This window comes from Pezoporus occidentalis, unplaced genomic scaffold (genome assembly GCF_034315485.1).
Source record: "Pezoporus occidentalis ecotype Australia unplaced genomic scaffold, CSIRO_AGI_Poc_V1 ctg27, whole genome shotgun sequence".
Lineage (NCBI taxonomy): Eukaryota > Metazoa > Chordata > Aves > Psittaciformes > Psittacidae > Pezoporus > Pezoporus occidentalis.
The window spans coordinates 7,201,176-7,214,171 of NW_026914611.1; the positions used below are offsets into that span (position 1 = coordinate 7,201,176).

At 48.7% G+C, this 12,996-nt stretch overlaps 1 protein-coding gene across 4 annotated transcripts in view; it reads right to left on the bottom strand.

Annotated features, from left to right (window-relative positions):
- DZIP1 (DAZ interacting zinc finger protein 1) overlaps window positions 1-70 on the bottom strand; it is a 36,057-nt gene extending 35,987 nt beyond the window's left edge. For all 4 annotated transcript variants that reach the window (XM_062624608.1, XM_062624609.1, XM_062624607.1 and 1 more), the window contains exon 1: window positions 65-70. In XM_062624608.1, coding sequence (XP_062480592.1) covers window positions 65-67 — 3 coding nt within the window. In that variant the 5' untranslated portion in view covers window positions 68-70. The remainder of the gene's footprint in view (window positions 1-64) is intronic.
- Window positions 71-12,996: the final 12,926 nt, after the last annotated feature.

Consider the following 12,996-nt stretch of genomic DNA (forward strand, 5'->3'; position numbering starts at 1 on the left):
CACGGCTCAGCATGGAGCGGCACCCACCCCATCCCACCGCCCGCCCTCCCTCTAAAGCGCTCACCATGGCCAGGATCTCCGCTCAGCGCCGGCGTCCTCCGCGTTACTATAGCAGCCTCGGCCTGCGCGGGGTAGAGGCGGGAGTGAGGCACGTCCCCGCCGCCTCCCGCCCGCCCCGCCGTCCCCCGACACATGGCACACACTCCTCCCCCCCGTTCCCCCGCCCTCCGAGCGGGTCCTCGGATCAGTGATCGACATAAATCCCGTCCCCTTCCTCATCCCAGCATCGTCTTTCTCCAGTATCTCCACGTTCTCCTAGCAGTGATCCGCTAACCAGCCCTCTCCCGCGGACCCCAGTGCATCCTTTACTGTCTTCACGCATGACTCACAACAACAAACACATCCCCTGCTACACTATTACATATACGGACCCCTATCACAGCTACACAGCATATGCTTTCTCTCCCCAAGTTCCCTTCACTTCGATGAAGCCTACACATGGCACCCAAGGACACATTTCACTTCACTGCATGGATGCTCCCCACTCGCCACCCTGTCCCTCCTTCATGCTACTCCTGACTCACAAACCTTTCTCACTCTACCACACTACACTCTACTGTTGTGCTGTCCCAGGCCCTTCTTCAGCCTCACCTACTCATCTCCCAGATGTGGTGACACCTGTCATGTCCCCACCATCAGCTTATGATACATATGTCATTTCTCTGCACATCTGCTTCATGTTGCTGTACCTCCTGTGCCTCTGTACACAACCCCACATCCTCCCTATGCCTCTGCCAGGTGTTTTCACACACCCTCCCCACCCTAACACGGCCATACAGCCTTTGCATACTGTTTCCACGTGCTCTCCTCTCTCATCACACCAACACACCTCCACTGGGTATCACCACGCATCACACTACCACCTGCAACCATGCAACCCTACAGACTCACTATGTCTGCCTGTCACTCTGCCTCAGCTCTGCTGATCACAGAATCATAGAATAGTTAGGGTTGGAAAGGACCCCAAAAACTTCACCACCGAACACCTAGTCGCTTGTGTACATCAGAATTACAAACTCTTAGTTTTATGTAGGTTTTTATGTTGTTGTGCTGAAAAGCCTGTTTGCTTTTCCCACATACATGGATATATTAAAATACACCTGGCCTCATTTAATTTCCCCATATTAGCAGACACAGGTAGAATGCAATGCACTATTTCAGTTGGAAGGGACCTACAACAATCATCTAGTCCAACTGCCTGACCAAAGTTGGTCAGGGTGTCTGTAGGCTGACCAAAAGTTAAAGCATGTTGTTGAGAGCATTGTCCAAATGCCTATTAAATACTGACAGGTGTGGGGGTTGGAATGTATCAAAGCTTTCAGAGACCATGGGAAGGAGAAACTACAGCTGGCAATTAAGAGTGACCATGAGAAGGAGGAACTACAGAAGGCAATTAAGAGTGACCTGTCCCTGACTGGTACTTGGAAGATGTTGGAACTGGCAAGGAACAAGGACATCGGAACTGGAAAGAGGATGTCGGTAAGAAAATCAGATAGACCTTTCACCTCATGTAACTGCAAGGCAAACACAGATGTGCTTTGCTAATTGCTTGGAAGCATATAAATATCGTGTCATCTTTTCAATAAATGATCCAGCTTGCACTCTACCTCTGGGTCCGTGCCTCCATCCTCACAGACAGGCTTGGGGCATCAGCCACCTCTCCAGGAAGGCTGTTACTGTGTTTTACCATTCTCTTGGTAAAGAAATGCTTCCTAATGTCCAGTCTAAACCTCTGCTGGTGCAGCTCTGAACCATTCCTGCAAGTCCTATCTCTTACGACTTTTTCTTAAATTAGAAAGATACTGTGTGGTGTTTGTAACACTGCAGTCTTCTATAAGGATGCCACCTCATTTTTTACAAACAGGGCCTCAGCAATTGCTATCTTCAAAGAAATCTATTTAACGTTTTTTATATATCTCAAATACAGATCTGTCTGGGTTTACCACTGAACTTCACACTGCTCTGACTCCTGAAGTAGGTAAGAAAGTATGTCCTCTAGATACTGCAGATGCACTTCCATTTAGAGTGTCTAAATATACTTTCATCCGTAAGCAGCTAGATTTGTAAATGCTCAAATACTACTGTTGAAAGTGTTCATGCCTTGAATTCCTTAAAAAACCTCGAAAACTGCTATTTGGATATTATTCCTAGTGAAAGGGACTCCTAAGTTGTATGTTTTGCAGCAGATCCTCCTGGAAAGTTGTACACGGCCAGGTTGGACAAAGCCTTAGGTGGCATGGTTTAGTGTGAGATGTCCCTGCCCATGGCAGGGGGGTTGGAACTAGATGATCTTAAGGTCCTTTTGTACCCTAACTATTCTATACTACGATTCTATGTAACGAAACCTATCTCCCAAAGACCTTAGCCTACCACATGCTCTATCTATTCGACATATGAGAAATTTCTTCACATAGAAAGCATATGAATTCTGTAAACTAACAATTTGTGTGTCAAGCAGGAGAAGCCTTAAAAAGCACCCAGGCAATATGGTTGTCAAACTCACCGATGTGCTGGTTCAATAAAAAAACCCATAGTACTTAAAGCCAGCAAAGTTAAACCAAACCTGTGGATACACTTATGGTCCTCGAAAAACACATTTAGTCGGGAATATCCATACAGAGTTTCTTGCTGCTCCAACTAAACCTGCTTTAACAGGTTTACCTCACAGAGCAACAGCACAACCTCACAGCGGTGCATCGCAAAGCTGACGCGAGGCACAAGCCGCCCAGGCATCTCAGTGGAGACAGTCCGTAGGGGCTGAGACAGCACTTTCGGATCTGTTTTTCCCTTTCTGTCAGGTTTACTTCATCCTTGGAGCTGAGCCCATGCAGAAGTTAGGCCCATCAACCACCCGCAGGGCCCCTCTGTTAGGGGCAGCACCACTGTAATGGACGCGTGGTGGGCAGCGGCGGAGGCCTGGTCCCCCGAACACCCCTTCCCACCGGGAAAAACGGTCTTGCACCGCGGTCGTGCCCGCAGGGCAGACCTAGGCCAGGCAGCGGGGCGTTCGGTGGAGTGCAGCGGAGGAGGGCCGGGCCTGCGGGAGGCCCTAAGCCGGGCTCCCTCTTACAGCCAAAGCCTCCGGCTTCGCTTCGGAGAGCGGCCTCCCGCCCCGCTCCCTCCCGCCTCCCCCAGGGGAGAGGCCCCGCCGCCCGCGCTTCCCTCCGCTCACACCCCGGGGGAGAGCCCCTCAGCTCACCTCAGGCTGCCGTGGAGGCGTGGTGGGGCCACCGCCGATCCCCGCTCCGAACTCGGGCCGGTAACGGAGCGTACCGCGGAAAGAGGCAGCTCCGGCCTCGCCTCCCCTGTCCCGTCCCGTCCCAACCCGTGCCCTGGCACCTCCCACCGCCCCGGGGCCCCGGAGGGTGGGTGAGCCGGGTCGGCGGCGGATGGGAGCGGCGAGGGGGACCGAGCGGCTGCTCCAGCGTGTTTTCCTGAAGGGGGGAAGAGGGCACCGTGGTCAGGGGAGGGTACGGCGGGAGTAGGCTTTTTCCGGAGGGAAATACAGTATCAGCGATCAAAATACCTATCGTACCATGCAGGTAGGATCACCCGAACGGCTGCAGGTTCCATCAGATCCTCCTAATTTTTTATTTATTTAGTTCTTCCCTGTAAGATTTTGAAATGTGTTTTCCCAGAATAAACACCATGCAGCCTGTGTGGCAAGGAAGAAAACTCACAACAGTCTGTATTTAATGTAAAATATGCTGGAAAACTGAGCAGAGGAGATGGCCATTGCACACCTACAACACCTCATCTGCACTGAGGAGTTCCATTTGGCCAGGGGGACACCGTTTTCTTCCCAAAGTACATATGCAATAAGCATAAGGAAAACTTTTGGCTCTCAACGTGTGCTCAGACACATACCAAGACACCAGCTTTCCTTCATGAACCATGTAATTGTTGCGATGGTGTTGACATGGGCACATATGCTGCTTGAGTACACCAGCTTTAAGAAAATAACTGACCATTTGGATGCTTCAGGTTTTAATGCCCTACGGGTACCTCAGATTGGGTATTCAATCTAGAAGATCAAGCTAGAGTTATTCTGAAGGAAAACCTGAACATGTGTAAAATGTGGATGTCAGGTCCTCAGTACTAACTTGCTTCTGCTGATCTGCTCCTGTTGGGCTACTAAAGCAGGCATTGCCAGAAAAAGATGGGGATATCGAGGCTTTAGTGTGGTAAACCTTAATTAACACTAATAATGAAGAAAAGACTTTGAAAACTAGCAATGTGACAGCCACAGCCTCTATGGGTCAGGCCTAGAGGCAAATATGCAGTAGGAGTTGATGAGCACATTATGTGAATGGTTAGAGTATTCACTTGGAAAGCAAAATGTACCTAAGAGGCTTTATATCCCATGCCCTTAAAGTGCCCTAATGGCAACACCCTAGTCTGTCCAGTGAACCTTCTAAGGATCTCTTGCTGAAGCTGTTTTTTACATCAAAGTAAATGCTAACTAGGTAAGAAAATGTTAGAGATTCTCATCAGTGGATGAGGGAAGGTGTGTACAAAGTGTGCAGAAACACTTGGATCTTGGTCACTTATTCTAGTATTTGTTTAATATAAAATACATAAGCAGCCCTTGGAACAAGAACTAGAACCGAGTTTTCCATTCTGTAAGGGGAGGACCATCACCCTGTCTGCTAGACAATCTCATTCTTTCCCTCTTGCTTCCTTGCAGAGCTTGATTAATCTTTAATTACTTGCTGTAAGTGGTACAGCCTCACTTGGCAATAGCAGGTATTCTTTAACCCACATTACTGCCTGGTTCCTCCCTCCTCATATCTCATAGGCTGGTGACAAAAGTACTCTCCTAAAACAGACATAGATTTACTAGGAGAGGACAAGAGCATTTTAGCTTTTCCCCATCAGCATGACTTGATGCAGGAGGTTTAGGACAGCCAGCAGGCTGGCTGGAGCAGACAAGTGATTACTTTTGGTACACAAATGAACATGGTGTGCAATCACCATAAATCTACCTCAGATAAGGTTTCAGCTGACACCCAGCCACACGGACACCATGTACCCTCTGAACTGCTGCCTTGGGAGACAGTAAACTTTCTCCACTGGCCACCTTCCGAAGTTCAGTAATCGTCACATTTAACATGTACTGTGGGAACATGTGGGATATGCTCCTGTGAACTCACCCTAGGTGAATTAGCTTAAGGTATGCCCAGCTTGTGCCCAGCATGAAACACTGAAAATAACTCAGAGCAGCTCATTCCTTGACACAGTGCTGTGGGTGTTTTCAGACAGGGTGTATTTTTTTTCTTTAGTTGCCTAGGAGACAGTGAAATACTCCCTTCTGCAGTTAGCTACCAACCTTTTTTTTACAGTAATAGGTAACAGCTCAATGGGAATTTTAAGAACCTAAATTTGCACTGAGGCACTAAAGACTTTAGAAAGTCCTGACTCAAAGCTGGTTCTTCCCCCTTGTATTGTTTTATTCTCGGCTGCTTCTACCAAGTCACACTTCAAATCCTACACAGTTACCCTATTCTAGCCTGTACATCTCATTACTATGCACTAACACATTATTTTCCATGTGCCACCCTACAGTAGGGAATGATTTAAAGTTATAAAGGTTTATCAAATAATGTTAAGTCTATGTTACTACTTACATCCTCTACTTAATGTGGAGGACTCTGGCAACTAAAAGAGTCCTCCAGAGGTAGTTTCTGTGCGTGACAGTGTTATGAAACTATGGTCTGTTGTTCTAGAAGGATTTTCCATATTCAGTTGACACGGTGCAATGATGAATATGGGGTGTTTTGGCAGAATTCAGGAAAGATGAGTAAGGAAGAACTGAGATTTCTAGGAAGTAGAAACATTTTTACAGAAAGCTCATGAGAAAAGCTAGGAAAGAATAAAGATGGGACGAGGAAAGTAAGTTAAAGTGCAAGAAGTAAACTTAGAATATTGATTGCAGCAAGGCATTTGTGAGGCTTATAGAGGGTACCTGCAACCGGAGAGTGCAAAAAGGAGAGAGTATTCTGGCTGTGGGGTGAAATCCAATGACCCTATTGGGAAGTGTGCCGGGCAGCACGGTGTCAGGGCACAGAGTGGGCCAGCTACTCCTCATGGTGTGTGAGGGCATGAGCCGGCAGCCAGGGCGCATCCCACCTGCCAGCCAGGGCTCACTGGGGTAGCCCCAGCCCTAGGGAATCGGATGCTTGCCAGGGATAGGGATGTGCCGAGGCAATGTGGGGCCCATGACTTGGCTATGAGAAGCTGGACAGTGGCCCTTCTATGGTGTCACTAGGGCAGGGGCTGATGGCCTGGGGGGCTGACATGGGGTCCTGGGCCCTGTGCAAGTGGGGAGGATGGGCAGGGACAGCCAGGCCTGTCGGTGCCCTTGGGGTACTAATGCAATGCATTAAGTGAAAAAATCATGTGCCTTGTTTGTGGCACGGAGGAGGAGGCCATACATGTTCTACAAGATGTTTTCATTTGAGAGGGCAGTGGAAAAACTGTGTTGGGAACTGAGAAATAGACATCTTTTTCCTACAGCACTCTCAGAGTGACATATACCAGTAATCATTAACTCTGTTGGAAAGTTGACCTGAGTAGCACGGTACAGGTATAATAATGAGTCCAGCCAGATTCTCAGTTTAATCTTTTCTTTCCTGCCAGCTCCCTCCATGGCACATTTTTTGACTTTCAAGCAAGTGGTTGACAGGATGCTTAGTTGCTGGCTGCAATTAAGTCACGATAAATGCCTAGAATATTCCCACCTGTTCAATCTTTATATCACTTAGTTTACTGGAGGAAATAATGTATGTATTTATCACAGGAAAACAAAGGATTTAAAAGAAAACAAAGGTAGGATGAGCCACTCTCCTGTTTCATCTGTGCCACCTCCTTCGTTCCAACACATGCCACCAGCTGTGATTAACCAGCTTGAAGAGACACTGCCCCATGCAGCTTAACAAATACAATGTTTGGGTACTTCAGACTCTTCTCCAACTAAATCTTCTTCTTTTATTCAACTAAAGTTTCTTTTAAAGGTTTGTCTTCATGTAGCGAGCATAGTTGGATTTTACTAAGAGGGCCACACTGTTCATTTACCTTCCTTTCTCCCAAACACAGAGGGAATTCAACTTAACTCTAATGAAACGTCTGCAAACACACCGATTGTTTCATCTGCTCTGCACATAGGTATTATTTTAACAGTATCCTGTCTGTCTTACTTGTGGTGAACACCTAAGTCATATGCTGAGAACAGCATCATGAGGCTTTTTCACTTCCGGTGTGAGTGTAACCTGAAATTGCCGTCTCATGTCTGGTGTCTTTTTGCCTTCCCATTAGCTTCTTTCCCAGTATGTGAACATGGTACCTTCAGGTACCACAGTCTTAGCACAAGGATAACTTCCTTGACCATGCAAACCCCTTTTTTGACCCGTCCTACTTTACATAAGTCCAAGAGACCCGAGTCCAAGAGACCCTAACCCAGCGCTCCCCCTCCCTACCGCCGCGCCACGCCGTGACTGCCGCGCTATGCGCTGCTCCCGCCCACCCCGCTCGGGGCGGGGCCGTCCCTCCTGGCTCCGCCCTCTGTGGGTCCCTGCTCGCCTCAGCGGGGCTGCGGCTCCTGGGCAAGGCCTGGCGGGGGCTCGGGGCTCCGTGGGGGGCTCTCGCCACTCAGAACTGAGGCTCCTGCACGCGGGGTTTGCCTCGCTCCGAGGCTGGTGACTCCTCTCTGGGGCTGCTCCCCTCGGCGCCGCTGAGCCTGGCTGAACCTTGGAGCAGATTCTCCTGGGAAGCATGCTAAGGCATGTGGAAAACAACGAGGCTTAACTAAGGAAAAATCCTGTCTGACAAATTCTGTGCTCTTCTCTGATGGGGCTATAGAATAAAAATCTGCATAAAAAGCTCAGATGTAGGTCTGAGGGGCTGTCTGCAGTGCAGGTCCCAAGGAAGACCAGTCCCCCTGATAGACCACACAAGAAATAAGCCTATGGGAGAGAGAGCAGCGGTCGTTCTGCGTTTCAAGGATATGAGCAAATGTGCTGGGGAGTTTTGCTGCCGGTCTCTAAATCTCCTGCTTCAGGCTGAGGGCTGGTCCAGTGTTTGGCCACCCTCTTGGTAAAAAAAAATACTTCCTAATTTCCAGTTCAGCTTTGAACCATTACCATGCACCCTATCACTGGATACCAGGGAGAATAGATTAGCATCACTCTCTGTTTTGCCTCCCCAGGGAAGCTGTGGAAAGCAATAATGTCAGCCATTAACCTCCGTTCCTCTAAACTAAACAAACCCAGAGTACTTACGAGCTCCTCACCTAACATTTCTTCCAGCCCTCTCACCAGCTTTGTTGCCCTCCTCTGGATTTACTCAAGGACTTTCACATCCTTAAATTGTGGGTCCCAGAAGTGCATATGCTGCTCAAGGTGAGGCTGCATCAATGCTGAATACAGAGGGATAATTACCTCTCTTCACCAGCTGGTTATGTTTTGTTTGATGCACCCCAGAATGGCAGCCTTCCTGGCTGCCAGGGCACATTGCTGACTCATATTGAGCCTGCTGCTGACCAGCAACCCATATCCCTATGGCAAGGCTGTTCTCTAAGCGCTCCTCTCCAAAATTATACTTGTGCCCACATCACTATATCCTAATTGCAAGATCCAGCATTTGGACTTATTAAAATTCATACCATTAACCATTGTCCAGTGCGCCAATCTTTCTACATCCCTCTCAAAGTCATCTTGACCCTCAAAAGAATCAACCACACTTCCCAGTTTGGTATCATCCTCAAATTTGCTAATGGTGCATCCAACTCCGACATCCAGCTCATTGATAAACATATTCAACAGAACTGACCCTGGAAGCGAACCCTGAGGAGTACCACGAGTGACCATTCACCAGCCAGATGTAGCCCCATTCACTATAATACTTTTAGCTCTACCCTTCAGCCAGTTCTTTACCTAGCACACTGTGAACTCACTCATACCACAGATGGAAAACATGTCCTGATGATCGCATTGAGAAACATGCTAGTTTTACATGTCCACAGTAAAAGAGATGTCGTAACGAATAAAGCGAGTGCTAATGATTCTACCAGGCCCCACAGATGACTGCACTGTAATCCGGGGTTTTGTGTTCAGTGGATTGTTTACCATCCTTTCATACAATTGACCTGAAACAAAAAAAAAAAAACAACCTGCAGACAAGCTTCAAGTCTTCATGCTTCAGAAAAGTGTCTGTTGGTGAAATCATAGTTGTATAAGGGAAACCTCTTTGCGTAACTAAGAAAGAGTACTTCTATTAAGTAATTCCTTTTGGATTATGTGAGCAGAGTTTCAGTTTGGGGCTTCAGTTAGTTTCCTTTTATCTGATTTATTCACATAAACAGATATATCCCCGTGAAACTAGGAAGGAGAAATTCTTCTGTAAAGGGCCATGGGTGCAGGGCTGACACTGGGGCCCACGAATGCACACGCCAGCATGTGCCCAAGGACACCAGTCCTTTGCCTGGCAGAGCAAATCTCATCAATATTTCCCTTAACCGAGCACGCAATGTGTTTCTGTAACACAGAGAGCAGATTTCAATCCATCGCCTCCTTTTCCCCATGGCCCTGCTCTTCCCCCACCTAGGGAGGTCACTGTTCCTTGATCCTTTCCTTCTGGAACCCACCCTTCCCTTCCGGTACCAACTCAGGACACCGTGTGAATTGGCATCAAGCTGCCCCTTCACAGCTTCTCCTGTTTCCTGCCTTCAATTATGAAAGCTTTTGCAACAGCATCTCTGCTGCAGTTCCCTGCAGCTTGTCTCCCTTTGCCTTGGCTGCAGCTCTGGTGTTTCAAACCGGCATCCTCAGCACATGCCCTCCATTGCACTTAACCAGTGCTGCTGTGACGTGAGGATTTATTTGCACTAACCCAGCAGACAGGTAGAGAGAGACAGAGATGTAGATACAGATGTAGATATATAGAGAGAAAGCTGATATACCTATAGAGAGAGAAGAGTGTTTCTGTTTGGGTGTATTGTTTTTTCCTTCTTGTTTCCAAGAGGCAATTATGCTCACTTTCTACTGCAACTGGGCAGAGGCAATAGCATTTTCTACTATTGTATGTGAAAAACATAGGTGTTTTGCCTAAAAGAACACTTTGTTCAGGCAGACACAAAGATTCCCTCATTTCAGATAGGAACCCAGCTGGAGCTGTCTTCTGCAACCTACACCAGCATCTCCAGTAGCAAACTCGGTGACCTTCCCTTTTGCCCCTGATAGACCACACAAGAAATAAGCCTATGGGAGAGAGACCAGCGGTCATTCTGCGTTTCAAGGATTTGAGCAAATGTGCTGGGGAGTTTTGTTGCCAGTTTCTAAATCTCTGCCCTCTATACAGTACCCTCATGTGATACTTAGCTGACGTTTTTAAAACTGGTCTACACAACTGAGTCAGTTACTTGTTCTTCCTGAGTGTTATAGGGAAAAACTGCTCAGTCCACACGGTTTAAACTGAATTGGAATCAAAACGCTTATTGAGCTATCAAGAACATGGAAGTAGGCAGGAGTCAGTGAAGTGCTGCATTCAAACCAGTAAGACAAGAGGTAAACCCCCAGACTAGACGCATGAATGTTAATGAACACAGGCAAATATCTAAACACCCTGTGTCACAAATGCAGAAGAGATTTCTGAAATTCTTGTTCTTTCCAAGAAGAAGACCTCACCATAAGCAGCGTAGCAGCAAATGCCTCTTGGTGTGATAATAAGGAGTGGTGAGGAAATCCTGTATGCTCTCTAAGTTTCTGCAAAGTTCATTCAGAGGGGACCAGAACCCCTTTCTTTCACCTCTGGGATCACCACAGTCAAATGACCGTATGTGGTATAAACTCTTTATTGATACAGTCAGAACACGCAGATTAATTTACAGGGACACCCAGCAGCAGTGCCCAGTGTGTGGCCACCATGGGCAGGGACATCCCCCTGGGCCTCCTGGGCACAGGCGCTGCCTCAGAGGCCTTTCTCCAAGGGATGCTGGGCAAAGGGGCAGCAGCAGCAGGGCTGCGGTGGGCAGGGCTGCGGAAGCCCCGTCATCCCCGTGTCACAGTGCCACCACCCACCAACGCAGCATCACAATGCTCTGGGGCAGTATAAGGCAGCATCCTCCCACGTCCCACTGCCAGAGTACCCGGCGCTGCCACCAGGACAGAGCTGGAAGCCTGAAGGCACCCGAGAGGAATTCCTTGAGACACCCGTGGAATTACTTGGAGGGGCAGAGGGGGGAAGACTGCCCGAAGGTGCGGGAGGTTCCCTGCTGCAATTCCAGCTCCTGGAGGGGCACACTCGCAGCTCATCGGATGGGTGGAAATCCTGCTTCAGTCTGCAGGGGGATCGCCGTCCTCATCTTCTGGGGAGATAGTGGCCGCAGCCATAAGGAATAGGGTCCACAGATGGCCCAGTGCCCTCCTGCAGTGCTTTATAGCTCCCGCTGGAAGGCACAGGAAGGATTCTTGCCCCAGGGTTGATCAGGCCAGGGTCACTTCGCTGTTGTTGGAAGCCCCTGAGATGGCTCCAGGTGGAGGCAGAAAAGGCAGTGCCAGTGTTCCCCAAGAGCCGTAACCAGCCAGTGGACGGGGAGCAGGTCTTGCTCAGGTGCTCAGGGAGTAGCCGATCGCCAGCACTGGGGTCAGGAAGGAATTTTCCCCCGGGGCAGATTGGCACTGGTCCCCGGGGGTTTTTTGCCTTCCTCTGAGCACTGAGCGTGACCACTTGTCAGGGCTCCTCGATCCAGTCTGGCTTGGTTATCGCCCGGTGCTCATGCTCCATGAAGGTGGCCCTCGTGTCCTGCAGCTGGGGGAGGGAAGAGCTTTTTTCCCCCCAGGTGGACTAGCAAGTGTCCCCGGGGTTTTTTGCCTTCCCCCGCAGCCGAGCACAGCCCCTTCACGAGGCTCCTTTGGGTTATGGTAGCCCAAAGGCAGCGGCTCATGCTCCGCGCAGCTGGCCCTCGTGCCCCGCACCCGGGGGGAGGCAGAGTTCTGGCCTCCCAGGGTGGCCCCAGAGTGGCCCTGGGATTGTTGCCTGTCCTCTGTAGCATTGAGCACCACCCCTTGTCAGGTCTTCCCCGGCCCATTCTGGCTGGGTTCTTGCACTGCTCTCGCACCACCAGAGCACTGCTCTGAAAGATTTAGGAAAACAAAATATAATCTAAACTAGGCTAGGCTAAAATCAACTAAATTAAGCTAAGCTAAGCTAAAATAAGATAAACTAAAAATAAGATAAACAAGATAACTTTATTTATAAATAAAATACTCTTTCCACCTGTAACCTTTCTGATTTGTGTCTTTGAAAGTGGTGTTTTTTTTTGCGCTGAAAAAATTGCTTGGCATTTCAGGTAAATAATGGTCTCATCATACAACTCATTGTGAGTGCAGAGAATGGAATGGAACGGAACAGAATGGCACATAACAGTTCAGAACAGCTATGATATGTCATGCGTATAGTTCTGTATGGCAAGCTCTGACATAGGTCTGAGGTCCTGCCTGCAGTGCAGATCCCAAGGGCAGCTGGTACAAGGCATGAGGCCTATGAACACCCTCTGGACCCTGACAGAAGTAGACCTGCACTCCTCATCTACTCTCCTTTAGACATGTACGGAATGCCACAGGAGAGACTACTGGGGCATACAGACTCCTGATGGAGCTTTGTTGTTCTCAGGCTCTTGTGTTTTGTTCTGTTTCTCCAAAAGAAACAACTCGGGCATTTTTACAAACCAGTATTTGGGGGAGGGGTGGGGTTGAGAGTGAGTGGAAATCACAAGGAAATGAGCAGGTCTTGCCCCCATGAACAAGATTTGCAACCACACAGCTCAGGAGCACATCCTGCTTCAGGCTGAGGGCTGGATCTTTGAGCCTCACTGATGTCAGAGATGCGGTCCTTTGCTATCCCGTGGAAACCCAAATAAACTGGATGAACACAGAAGAGTTT